Raw genomic sequence first — 12,039 nt, forward strand, 5'->3', positions numbered from 1 at the left:
GCAGCCGACGGGTTTTTCAAAATAAGTACGGGCATGAATTTTACGATACCATCCAGAAAACGTTCCATCGGCCGAGTGATTTCATTTTGAGGCTTCATTCTCTAGAGCAATCGACGAATCGAACGGAGGGGTAAAAGTGTGGTTTTGGCCCACCGGGACCTGAGCGTTTCAAAGACTCCACCATGAAGAGACATCAAGAACGTCGACGGTCTGTAAGAGATTTGACAGATTACCGGACCTTTTGAGCCGGTCCTTGCTCGGCGAGTTTCCCATTGTACACCTACTCTGCCAGTCGTCCGGATGCACGACAAAATAATTATCAAGGCTCTCCGAAACGTGATATTAGTCTAAGCCATGCTCAACGGACAATTGACAATAACCTTACTTTGAAAACAGATCTGGGCCCCGCATAGCGCAGTGTGGTAACACTCGCTCAATACCTAGGCTCACTAACGACACCCGAGTACATGTCACACAGTTGGAGTGCACATTCCAATCAAGTAAGGTGTGATAGGAAAATGATACGCGGATCTTAGAGTACAAAGCACACTCTATTCACTCCCGTCCGGACGCCGAAGACAGCAAAGAATGAACAAGGAATCCTCACTTCAACCAAGCCTACTGCTCAGAATCGCTACCTTCCCGATCCGCGACGTTGAGTCTTACTCGTCGCCCACTCTGCCGCCGTGTTTGCCGCGGCGGGAACAAACCCCGGTTCGTCGCCGGCGCCGGCCGAGTATCCCCCGCGTCCGCCCCACCCGCCGCCGACGACATTCTTCTTCCCGAGGGAACCCGGGCCGGAATGCTTCTCGGCACCATGTCCGGATCAATCTCCACCGTCTCATGGGATTCGCTACCGGGCGTCTGGACCGTCTCGCGACTAATCCATCCCGTTCCGCGAGGCGCAATGCCGTCGCTGGGATATAGCTCTTCTGTAAGAAGGAAGTCAGTAATCAAATCATCTCAGTAGTGCGCGAGACCACATGTTCGTCGGGATAAAGAATCACCATTAAGCATCGTCTCCAGACGTTGCTCAAGATTCCGCCTCTGCGACTGGGTATCGCCGCCCCAATATTCCGTCACACCAGGGAAAAACTTCGTTCTCCGGTCGTCGCCCACATGATACGGCACTGAAAGCATCTGCTCCATCTGCCCCTGACGAATCTCATCCGGAGTGGGCATCACGCTCGCCTCCAGCTTCACCATCTTCGTCCGCAGCTCGTCCGCCTCAGCCTGCTTCCGTACCCTTTCGTCCGTTACGCTCCTCCTGATTTCCTCCTGTCGCTCTTTACTCTGCAAATGCACCGGCCACCGATTCATCGAAAAGAACTGCCGCTTCTTCTTCCCACACACACCGGGCAGCGCCCAATCCCAGATCCGCTCGCGGTGCAGCGTCACGATGCGCTTGTTTTCCTCCAGATTGTGGAACCACCGCGGCCGACTGGGCCATAACGTTCCGTCGCCCCGCGAGAGCTCGTCGATGATTCCCTTGCGCACCACCTCACGCGCCTCCTCCTCCGTCATCTCCTCCGTCCACTTCCCGGGGTCGCCCGCCTTCACGACGCTCTTGTATGACACTCGCGGCGTGGCCATGTCATCATCCCCCGTTCTGTCCCGCTTGAAGCTGCTGCTCCACATGCCTAGTATATCCTGAAGCTGCGTCTTGCGATACTCCCAGTCGTTGCCGTGGTTGAGACGCTGGTTGAGTATGGGAATATTCTTGGCCAGCGCGGCGAGCCTGACGCCGAGGCGGTAGCCGAGGGCCCAGAGGAGCTCCTTCGTCAGCGTGCGAGTAAAGTTGATTTGGTCCACGTGGGCGAAAGCTGAGGACCATGCCCATGCGTCGAAGGGAGCCGGGACGTTGTTGCGGTGGTAGTTATTCTTGCTTGAATTCGTTTCCCTGGTCCAGTCGTTGGTGATGTCCCAGTTCATGCGGTGTTCTGGGTGCCAGTCGTTCTTGGGTCGGCTTATCGACACCTCGCCGGTTTCTGAGCGTTCGTAGCTAAGAGAGTTTCGTTCTATTAGTATCATGCTTTTCTACGACTTCAGCAGAGGGCAAGGGACTTACCCGAGTCTTCCACACTCCGCAAGTACCTTACTGTACTTGTTCACCCAATCCTCGTTGAAGATGTAATCACCCTTGCGAATTCCAGAATTGAGAGCCATAGCTACCTGCTGCAGCGTAAACTTCCGATCCTGCTCCGCAAAAAGACACGCTTGGCTCGGCTCGTCCAGCAACGCCTGCATACGCGCGACAAACACATCAAAATCGCGCCCCAGCTTCGGAAGCACCTCCCGCTGAGCCTTGACCGTCGTGGAGGGCCCGCAGACAAACTCCAGCCACTGGAGCTCGAATCTTTGGAAGGGCCCGCAGTTGCCGCCGTTCTTCTCCCGGAGAGCAGCGATTACCTCATCCATGTCCCACGAGGGCCGCCCCTGGAAACCGTATTCGATGTTTTTGACCACGCCCTCGAGCATCTCCCGCGGATCTTTCTTGTACGCCCGCGTCAGCTTCTCGCGGAGGGTGCGCAGGTGGTGGAACCAGGACAGCACACCCCTCTCGCTGTCCTTCATGAAGTTGTAAGGTGTGACGGGGCTGTACAGCTGTTTGGGGAGCTGAACCGTGTCCTTGGGAATCCCCATGTCATCTAGCATCTGCTCATGGATGCGCAGCGTCTGATTCCATAACCGATCCGCGCGATCGAGATTGGTGACCTGCAGCCGGTTATGCCAGTACGTGATACCAAGCGGATCAAGCTTGACCCCCCGCGGCGGCGCCTTGACAGAGTGCGGCTTGTACACAATATCCCGCTTCGCATCAGCCAACACAGCCGCCCTTTCCCTCTTCGTAGGCGGTAGCACCAGCTTGCGAAAGGGGCTCGCGAGCGCCACGTTCTCGTCGCTGTTGAAATGCGAGAGACACTGCTGCAGCGCCGCGCGCTTCGCGCCTCGAAAACGTGCGAAGCGCTGCTGTGCCTCGCCTTCGGGGTAGTGTCTCTGCATCTTGTACGTTTTACCGTCGTCTCGCTTAACCTCGTCGACCTCGCCGCCGACGTACTCATTCATGAGGAGATAAAAGTTGGCCTCGTCGTGAAGTTTGTCCGAGGTCGTCTCGGGCCCTCCGCTCATGCACTTGTCGAACCACTCGTCTTCCGTGAGCGCCATGTTGAAGTCTGGTTGGTAGTTGAACGTCTTTCCGCGTTCTCCTGAGCCGGGCATCTCGCTGTTCGGGTTCGTGGCCCAGACGAGGTTCCCGTCCTCGCGGAGCCACTTCATAAACGTCATCCGTAGGAGCGGTCCGGGGATCTGGTAGTCGACATCCTGAACGGACTCGGGCACGCGGTGCAAGAGGTAGCGAGGCCGCACCGGATCTCTCGGCCTCTTCTCAATGACGAGGTCGCGCCCGTCGAGCAGCGGCGGCAGTCGCGTGCTGGTAGTGCTCATTTTGGGAAAATCGACAACGAGTTTCTTCTTGCCGTAATGGTGCTCTTCCAAGATTGCGTGCGTGTGGAGCATGGAGATTGCTTCGCGTAGGTCGACGTACCAGTCCTTTTCCGTGACGTTTCTCATCCTGATGCAGTGCTGTAAGAACTCGCCAATTTCGGCAAATTTGCGCTCCCAGTTGAGTGTGCGGTCAATGTCCTCGTCCGCGAGGAAGTTCTTGATACGGATGAGCTGGAATTTGGGCGCGTGGATGCGCCAGCCCTTGTAGTCGATCATGCGCAGGTCCTCGTCCGTGGTGGAGGCGTCTCGTTTGAGCCAATTGATGAGCCACTGGCTATCACAGGGTTGGGAGCGGAGGTTATCAGAGGTGTCGCCACGATCAGCAGCCGCAGCGGCGGCATCTTCGGGTTCTGGGTCGACCATATCGACGTCGGAGGCCTCTGATGCGCTGCTAGGCGACTCAGAGTCGGATTCGGGAATATAGATTTCTCCAGGGGGGTGAAGATGCGAGCGGGTTGTGTCGAGGGAGGGGCGAGGCCGGAGTTTCTCACGAGACGACTGCCGCGCCCAGATTGGTTCGCGGGCTTCTGATGCGTGGATGACGATGTGTCAGTGACGGTGATATAGGGGGCAGTCGCTTCATCACGCGGAGGCGTCCTCCTGGTGTCGACAACGAAAGGCGTTATCACAGGGCCCTGGGGCTTTGGAGGCGACTCTGTAACTCCCGAGAAAGTGACAGAAGCTCGGCCGTCTTCATTGCCCTCAGACAGTCGTTCTGTGGTTGTCGGACGGCTCGTCTTTGGTGGCTGATCTTCTGCGTCAGCTTCTTTCTCGAGGGGACTACTTGAGTTTACTTGACTTACCCGTGACCTTGAATCCTTGCTGTCACTCTTTTGCGCATCACTTTGAGAGCCTTCGCCTCGAGTACTTGTTACTGTCTTCGTTTTAGACTTTGTCCGCGTCCGAATAGTCGTGGCCAAGGCAGCTAACGCACTCGGGGTCATCACTTCGCCCTCGGAATTCTCCTCTTCCCCTTCCTGAGCCGAGGCATCCTCGTCATCCTCCTTCTCTTCCTCCTCTTCATCTTTGTCATCTACTGGAAGGCTACGTGCAGGGCGCTTGTAATTCTTCGACCTCCTGATGAATTGGTTGCTGGTGAAATAAGGGTCAAAGACCTGCGGCCACTTCCAATCGCCGGGGTTATCACGAGCACGCCACTCCGTTGTAAAGGGGTTCCTGGGTGCCTCCCCGCCCTCGGTAGGGGCTCTCGGTACCATCTCAGGCTGTACTGGCTCTTCTTCGGTAAGGAGGCTTGACTGACCTTCGAACGTCGAAGGACCGTAGGTGCCCTCGGGTCCGTCTAGACATGCAGTGGGATTCGGGCCTCCGATGCCCTCTCTCCCTTCTCCCACACCATACCCGGGACGGCCCTCGCCTTCCACCGATCCAGACTCTGTTCTCATCTTTGCCGCAACCGCTTCGATCTCGGCCCGGGAGAAGCTGACGCCCTCGAAGCCCAAAACCTTGAGCCACCTATCTAGATCACCGCCGCCTTCGACAATCTTCCTGAGCATGAGATCTCTCTTTTGGTCTTCTGATTTCTGTCTGTTTTCTTCGGCTGTCTTGGCTTGCGCGACGAGATCCTCGACGCCCTCTTCTTGTCTCAACCCCCAACGAGCGGCTCCGAGATCCACGTCTCGAAGCCACTCATACCGTTGGCCGTACAGACTTGCCATGAGCCCCCGAAAGTCCGCATTGTTCTGGAGGATGGCATCGATCTTGCGTGTGGAGATGAGTGTCTCAATGTGTTCAAAGAGGCGGTGAGGCTCTGGGTTCTCGAGTGCGAGCCGTGTAGCTTCCCACGTATCGGAAGGGAACCTGTGATATTGCCTCCTGACCATGTCGGCCAGTTCAGCTACAGCATGATTAGACTGTGGATAGTAAAATATTGTCATCGGGTGACACCTACGCATCCTTGCTTGCGCCATTTCGGCTGCCTTTGCTTGTGCTCAGAATACTCTTGTTAGACTTGCGAAATCAACAACGGTGAACGTAAGGGAACAACCAAGAATGAGGGGAGAAGATAGAGCCGAATTAAGGAGCAAGAAGTCCAAGCTCCAAGGTAAATAAGAGCTGTTACGTGGAAGGCAGCTGTTCGAGAAGAATGATCACCTTGCGCAAGACAGAGACATTGGGGAGAAAACCTGACAAAAGGAACGGGGGGTTGGGAAAGCAGAAAGTTGAAGTGAACTCAAGTTCCCCTCAGACTTGCGAAACACTTCCATTTTACGATTTTCAAAGAGTCTAATAGAAACTCTCAATGATTTGATCTGTCGCATTGTAGCCAGCCCAAAGAGGATATCACAAGGAGTCATTGCCGTCTTTCTTGGTGGTCACAAAGACCTCCAACGGCGATAACAAAGAAGACAACCTACAGAGGGAGGAAAGGGATAGATGGTCAATGTTTCAACAATGCATTCGGGACGCAATATTGCATTGCCGGTTCCGGACGTGCTCTCTCGCCAGAATGGGGTTCTATTTGCGACATGGTTTGTCTCTTTGTCGCGGGCCGTTTTGCAACTGTCGCAATGGCGGCTACCTGATGTTGTCGCAAAGCTGCGAAGCTACGAACCCGGCAATTATGAAATGAAGTTTGAGACCAGAAATTCGAGTGTTGGCAGGTCGCATATACTGAGGATGGAACACGTAAGAAGCCTCAGCTTTCTCTTGTAGCCCCTCTAGGTAGTGAGCTTCCAAGTCGTATGGTTTCCAATAGTAGATAGATCTTTCGCAGACTTCTGCAACTAAAGCCACGCAGCAAAGACTCACTGCTTTTCCCGCATTAGGAACCTTTCCCTAACAACAAGAACAATGTCTCATAAGCAGAGCTCCGATGATGGTGCCTCCAACGACGCGGATGCTCGCATTCGCGACTCACCCACCACCACCTCGCAACCCCCGCAACTAGAGTCTAACTCAGCCCATGCCGAAGATGGCAACCACGAAGAGACCGATTTGTGCAGCCCGGAAGAATCTGCCCGTCGTTTGGCAGTCGAAGCCCACGAACACGAGCTTAACGAGTAGATCCGCGTAGAGCTAGAAACCCAAGAGCGCGAGGCCATATGGCGTCTTCGAATGCAGGCCGAGAATCTAAACAATCCCCAAACTTCTCATACACAGCCTCAAACGCTACCTCTCGTCATCGGCGCACCGCTGGGCAAGAATCTCAGCGTCGTAGAAGCCGCGCGCCGCCTGGTTTCTCAATGGGAAGCAATCCACGAGTCCACGCTCTCCTCAAACCCAGAAGCCGCCGGCCCCATCCTCGAAGAACTGAACCAAACCCGCGCCCAACTCGACGCTCTCACAGCTCAACAGCATGGAGAAGATACACACAACCTTCTTCTAGACGATCCTTACCAAGACCCGGCATTGACACCCCTAAACTCGCTCCAAGCACACAAAGAAGAAGCCATCGCCTCCAGAATCAATTTCCTCACAGACTCCCTCCCAGACTCCTCCTTCCCCCCAGAGCACGCCAACATCACCGCCGCAATCTCCCTCTACCGCGCCTCCCGCATCCCCTACTCGGCCAACTGGGCCCTCATCTACGCAGGCCACCTCGTCGACTTTGCGCCGAATTACGTCTCCTTCACCGCCGACCGCGATGCCGGCGCGGCCCCCTCGCCCTTTTTCTCTGCGCGCAAGAGCACTTTTCTCCCGGAGACGGACTCGGCGTACGATATGGGACACTACAGCGTCACCATGTCGTTCCGCAGGATGAAGAGCCTCGCGTACTGCGGCGCGGAGCCGCTGCTGAGGAGCATGTCCATGTCCAAGAAGAGAAAGTGTGAGAACCGAGACGACGAGGAGGAAGCAGCGATGCTGAGTTTGAAGGACTGGCCTACATCTATCGCCGAAGACGTCTCGGACGAAGAATACGACGATGCTGATACTGCTTCAGACTCGGACCTGCCAGGGTTCCCTCCCCGCTGCCCAAGGAAGTCCAAACCATCTGCGCCATCATCCTCTTCTCGCGCAGGCATAAAACCGCCATCCAGCCTCCGCAAGAACCGCCCCTCGCGACACCCACACATGGCCCGCGACTCCTCCGCGCCAACCCTCCACTTCCGCACCCTCCTCGACAGCGGCTCGACACTCCCGATGCTCTACAACCGCGACGCCCGCGCCCTAGGCATCCACCGCGCCTCTTACGCCGCTGTATCCCGCATCGCAGTCGAGACGGCCTCGGACAAGATGGCCATCTGGCTGTACGAGATGGAAGTCGCCGTAGTAGACACAGCAACATGCGAGCCCCTCGTCTCAGCTTCGTCGCCCGTCTGGCCAGCGGAGGAGCTTATGCTCGGCGGCATCACGTTGGTCATGGTGCGTAATTCACCCAAGGCCGGAAGTGATTCGTTCTCGTCGCCTGGCGGGGGCACCGACGCTATTGCCAAGACGACGGCGGAGGGCAAGACGACGTTTCTTGAAAAGGCGACGAGTTTGATTGATATCGCTGAGGGCCGTGATTACGGTCGGCTTTCTGGGCTTTTGCCGTTCAAGGTATGTTATATGCAGAGCACGCCTGGGCTCCGGACGATTTGGATGGGTGAGGACCGGCGCGATGTTTTGGGCGCGCATCGGATGCCGGGACAGATGCGGTGGGCACCGGGTACGGGGACGGTGTGTGACCCCGGACATCCACGGGAGACGTGGAAGACGGCCTGCGGAGATGACGACGGGAGGCCTGCCTTGCTGCACATGGCGCATGAAGAAGCGGTCTCTGGGTATGGGGAACAACGGGCTTCCTTGGTTGACGTTGAGGAGAAGAGATGGAAGGGACGGAGTGAAGTTACGGTTACGGATAAGAATGGCGTGAGGTTGAAGCATGTCATTGAGCCTAGGTTACTGGATTCGCAGCGAGAGAAGCGACTTAAGAAGATTAGATTATTCGAGTAGATGCTTATGCAGTTTTCTGAAGAGTTTGACAATTGAAATCATGAAAGTGATAGCATCTATCTGCCGTAACACGATATTTCCCTCGCCGTAGGATCGCTATCGTCTTCTCAACGAGGTTGATCTAAAGGTATAGTTACAACTGAGTGTGACGTGACAGAAATGCAGACTTGTGAAATCGTGACAATGGTGCGCAGTGAGTCCTGCTGCTCTACGTCTCTAAGGGTATCCGATGAGTTCTCTACTTCTTCAGGCACGATGAAAATGAATATCTCGTGGGAACTGTCTCTTGAGAGCCAAATATGTCAGGGGCCAAAGGATACCAGCTTCTGCCCACAATGGTGGCCAAATATTACGCTAACTTCAGGTTTGTCCTGATATCCAGAACCAGCCTTTGCTCTCGCAAACATCGGCTTCACGGTCGTCAACATCAACCAGCGGTGAAGCTGTCAGTAAGGGGTCCGCGAATCATTACCTTAAAGCATTTTTGAACCCCCCTGATACTTCCGCATGCAAATCTCGGCAGCATCCGCCCTCAAGGGCCCCCGAATAGGTATTCCGTCATCTCGCCTGGCCCTTCTCGCTGCATGGGCACATGGGATGACAATGAATCCGTGTCATGAACAAGTGGAAACGCAATGCAGGAGACAGAGTCTATCGATATAAGGCAGGAAAATGAGGTCCGGATATTCGCAAGGCGGTCAGAAACTCAGAAATCATAGGGGGAAGCGGCCTATTCCAGGGATATAGAGTAGGAGGTGATCAACTAGCACTCGCTTCGTGATACTTTTGCTATCAATAGCATCGATCATATCCACAACCCACCAACAAACAAAAGCAGTGAGCAGTGAAAACATCCTTTTGCCATGTCTCCTTGCATTAACAAAGAAGCACTTGCTTTTTGGGCCGACCAACTCTGCCTTAGGCCTCTTGCTCGCGCGTGCGGGTGGCTGTTCGGAACGGATTCCTAGTATAGAGCGACAGTAGGGGGAACGGAGATGACAGCCCGATTCGAGTCCGATGATTCTCTTTTCGCTGTGGGCTGGGCTCGACATGGGAATATCAATGCCTCTGCGGCCTGCCCATCGCGATCTGCCGGGGCCAGCAACGGCCGAATTGGAAGGCGGCACCCCCTCCAACAAAGCCCACTCGAGCTTGTTGGTCAAATACGAATCGCCCGCCTTGCGCTCCTGAGTCGTTCCCCAGTCTGGTGATCACCGAAATCGAACAATGACTTAGTAAGCCTGACAGGCTCCAATCCACCTACTCCTGTCACCTCCGCCCAATTTCCCCAATATCAGCAACTGAGGAAAAACGTCTTTTGGTACAGGCACAACGCCTGAGAAGGACTGGGGATCTCACTCGCCGAGACCCGGCCATCCAAAGTATCGCGCAATCGGAGAATTAGAGCGGAGTCTTTTTCCCCAGGGCCCTAGACGCAGGAGATTGTAAGTCGTGCGAGGGATTGACGCGATTTGAGCTATTCGTATGTCTGGGGGTGGTTCTGGCCAATGGGCCGCCTTGGACAATGCACTTTGCACCCGTCCCTATGGCCGTATTTCCCAAACAACTAGGCATGCTGTTCGCGCGAAATCTTGTTTTGCGTGCAGGCTTACGGTGGGGGAGCCAGGCGATGCGAGGTGGCTTGCAGATGCGAGAGTGCAAATCTGCCAATTCCAGCTCAGGGCCCCGTCTGGCGTCTGTCCAAGGGGGCCGCCTAGTCGGCTGGTGGGAGCCGTGTCGCGTGGTAATTTGGAGGGAACGCGTAAAGTGGTTTTGTTGTTCTCTTGGTGCTCCCTCCTGAATCCTTTCTCTCCTGTGGCCCTGTGGGAGGGTGTTCGTCGCCAAGTTAGCGTGTGGTTGGTGTGCAACTTGGGCGAGGAATGGAATGGGCTTTTTGACCTAGTTCCAATTTCCATCCGAGATCTCGAGGGGAGACCCCTGGGAATATTGAACAACTGGCAGACACAAGTAATCAAACTGCCTGCTTGCAATTGAAGCATGTGCTAGTGTGAGTGTCTCTCGGACCCAGAGATAGCAAAGTTGTGATGTTTGCAACGGCATTGACATGACACGTCCACAGCCTCACAGGCTACAGAACGATCGATATCACTCCGTAGGGATGTTCGTCAACATTGCCATTTCGATGGATACCGACGCCGATGTCTCGGTTGCGCAGCGCTGATATCACCGTGATGCCCCTAGTCTCAAGCGACGCCTGTGGTAGCCATCTCTAGCATACAAATCCGAGCAATGTTCCATTGCCCTTTGGTCTGTGCGGTATAGCATCAGAATGTCTCAGCCCCGTGCACCGGAATATGGCTCGTTCGATGAACGAGTGGTGATTGACTTGCCACGGATGAGGAAACAAGATAAGACCTCACGAGAGGCCGTGTTTGTGTTTCGAGACGATGGCCTTGCTGACAACAAGCAGTCGACAGTGCGATGAGGGGTTGCGCGGTTTGTTGGCTAGCGTCCAAGAGCTGAACCATAATGAAGCCGTCAACCGCGAATCTTGTGCCCTTTCGAGGTCATTCAGCTGCTCTAGCACCCGCAATCCTCGGTGCTTCAGACGTGCTCTGGGCCCGCTGATTGCTTCTTGCAGCCGCCGAGGCAAATTCGCCTAGGCGATGACCCCGGCATTGGCTACACAATAGCGCTGCAGACCCGGCTGACACCCTCCTTCAAGACCCGGAATAGGCAGGCCGGTCGGCGCATCCGGTGCCCCGTCTGTGGGGACGCGACGGGGATGCAGCTTGTCTTTGTTGCAGGATTCGGGCCCTGGAGAAATCCATCACGGACCGAGGGGGCAAAAGGTGTTCAATCCTGCGTGATGCTGACGGATAGGCAAGATCGAAGGACTGGAGGGACGTAGGTATTGACGATCGGAGACTGGCAGCTAAAACAATGGCTCATATTCTGTAGGACGAGCAAAGCCGGAAAGCAGGTTGCTGAGGGGTTGCTGAGGGCAGTCTCGGAGGACTCAGACCAGTTCGTAACTCTTGTGGAGTAAGTAGGGACCAGGGGACCAGAATTCGACGTCAACGGACAGACTTTGTCTCGTGACTAGCCTGTGGCCCATGGCGAATGGCATGGTATCTGTTCGTTCCTACACGGAACCCGAGACAGCGTATTTGTGTGCGACCAGAACAAGGCATTCAAGAGCATTTCTGTCGGAAAGGCGAGATGTCCTGGCAGTTGTACGAGGGCCTATTGCCAACGCTTTTCAAGAAGTCGACGCACATGCTTTTTGCACCTGAGCTCGGTGCCAAGTGACATGCCTGTAGTGCGTAGAAATCCAGGATGAATGCATGCGTGTCACCGGTAGAGCCCTCGAAAAGCACTGGCTTGTTGGCTAGGTAAATGTCAAGGGTTGGTGACGGCTATCAATTTCTGAAGCGGATGTCCGTTCTACCAAAAGGAAGGTGGCTGGAGTCTCAAGGCTGAATGCGATTTGAATCAGGCGCCGATCGTTCGTGCGCTCGGCACCCGCACCTGGGAAACGGCATTCGAACTTTGGGCAGACCTCATATACCGTTTCCGTGGTGAAGCGAGGAACGATAACGAACCGGCCGATTTCATCTCGAAATGTTGTAATTGCTGTGTACGAGCTGCGCGCTACCGACGCCTCCGCTAGCACGG

General features: G+C 55.2%; 3 protein-coding genes across 3 annotated transcripts; 1 reads left to right on the top strand and 2 right to left on the bottom strand.

The window, feature by feature from the left end:
- Positions 1–292: 292 nt before the first annotated feature.
- BDP55DRAFT_750688 (uncharacterized protein) lies at positions 293–3,900 on the bottom strand. The gene is made up of 3 exons (XM_060580624.1): positions 2,069–3,900; positions 1,008–2,002; positions 293–932 (listed from the first exon to the last, which is right to left on the bottom strand). Exons 1-3 carry the CDS (start codon positions 3,865–3,867, stop codon positions 619–621), a joined length of 3,108 nt encoding a protein of 1,035 aa, XP_060426288.1. The 5' UTR covers positions 3,868–3,900; the 3' UTR covers positions 293–618.
- Positions 3,901–4,303: 403 nt separating this feature from the next.
- Positions 4,304–5,432, bottom strand: BDP55DRAFT_750696 (uncharacterized protein; the record flags this gene model as incomplete). Its single annotated transcript, XM_060580625.1, has 3 exons — positions 4,304–4,371; positions 4,439–5,359; positions 5,414–5,432. 3 exons carry the CDS (start codon positions 5,430–5,432, stop codon positions 4,304–4,306), a joined length of 1,008 nt encoding a protein of 335 aa, XP_060426289.1.
- A 1,020-nt stretch (positions 5,433–6,452) lies between these two features.
- On the top strand, positions 6,453–8,316 carry BDP55DRAFT_588366 (uncharacterized protein; the record flags this gene model as incomplete). Its single annotated transcript, XM_060570900.1, has 2 exons — positions 6,453–7,445; positions 7,503–8,316. Coding segments are annotated over exons 1-2 (1,680 nt in total), but the record flags the coding sequence as incomplete, so codon positions are not given.
- Positions 8,317–12,039: the final 3,723 nt, after the last annotated feature.

Source organism: Colletotrichum godetiae (genome assembly GCF_030913485.1).
Source record: "Colletotrichum godetiae strain CBS 193.32 chromosome Unknown BDP55scaffold_39, whole genome shotgun sequence".
In the NCBI taxonomy this organism is placed as follows: Eukaryota; Fungi; Ascomycota; class Sordariomycetes; order Glomerellales; family Glomerellaceae; genus Colletotrichum; species Colletotrichum godetiae.

What these genes read in the sequence shown, in the direction of transcription:
- BDP55DRAFT_750688 (XM_060580624.1), bottom strand. Translation starts at nt 3,867, where the DNA reads ATGGTCGACCCAGAACCCGAAGATGCCGCCGCTGCGGCTGCTGATCGT. An exon ending in GCGGAGTGTGGAAGACTCGG is followed by an intron (nt 2,003 to 2,068) that starts GTAAGTCCCTTG and finishes AAACTCTCTTAG; the next exon opens with CTACGAACGCTCAGAAACCG. An exon ending in TCTGGAGACGATGCTTAATG is followed by an intron (nt 933 to 1,007) that starts GTGATTCTTTAT and finishes TCCTTCTTACAG; the next exon opens with AAGAGCTATATCCCAGCGAC.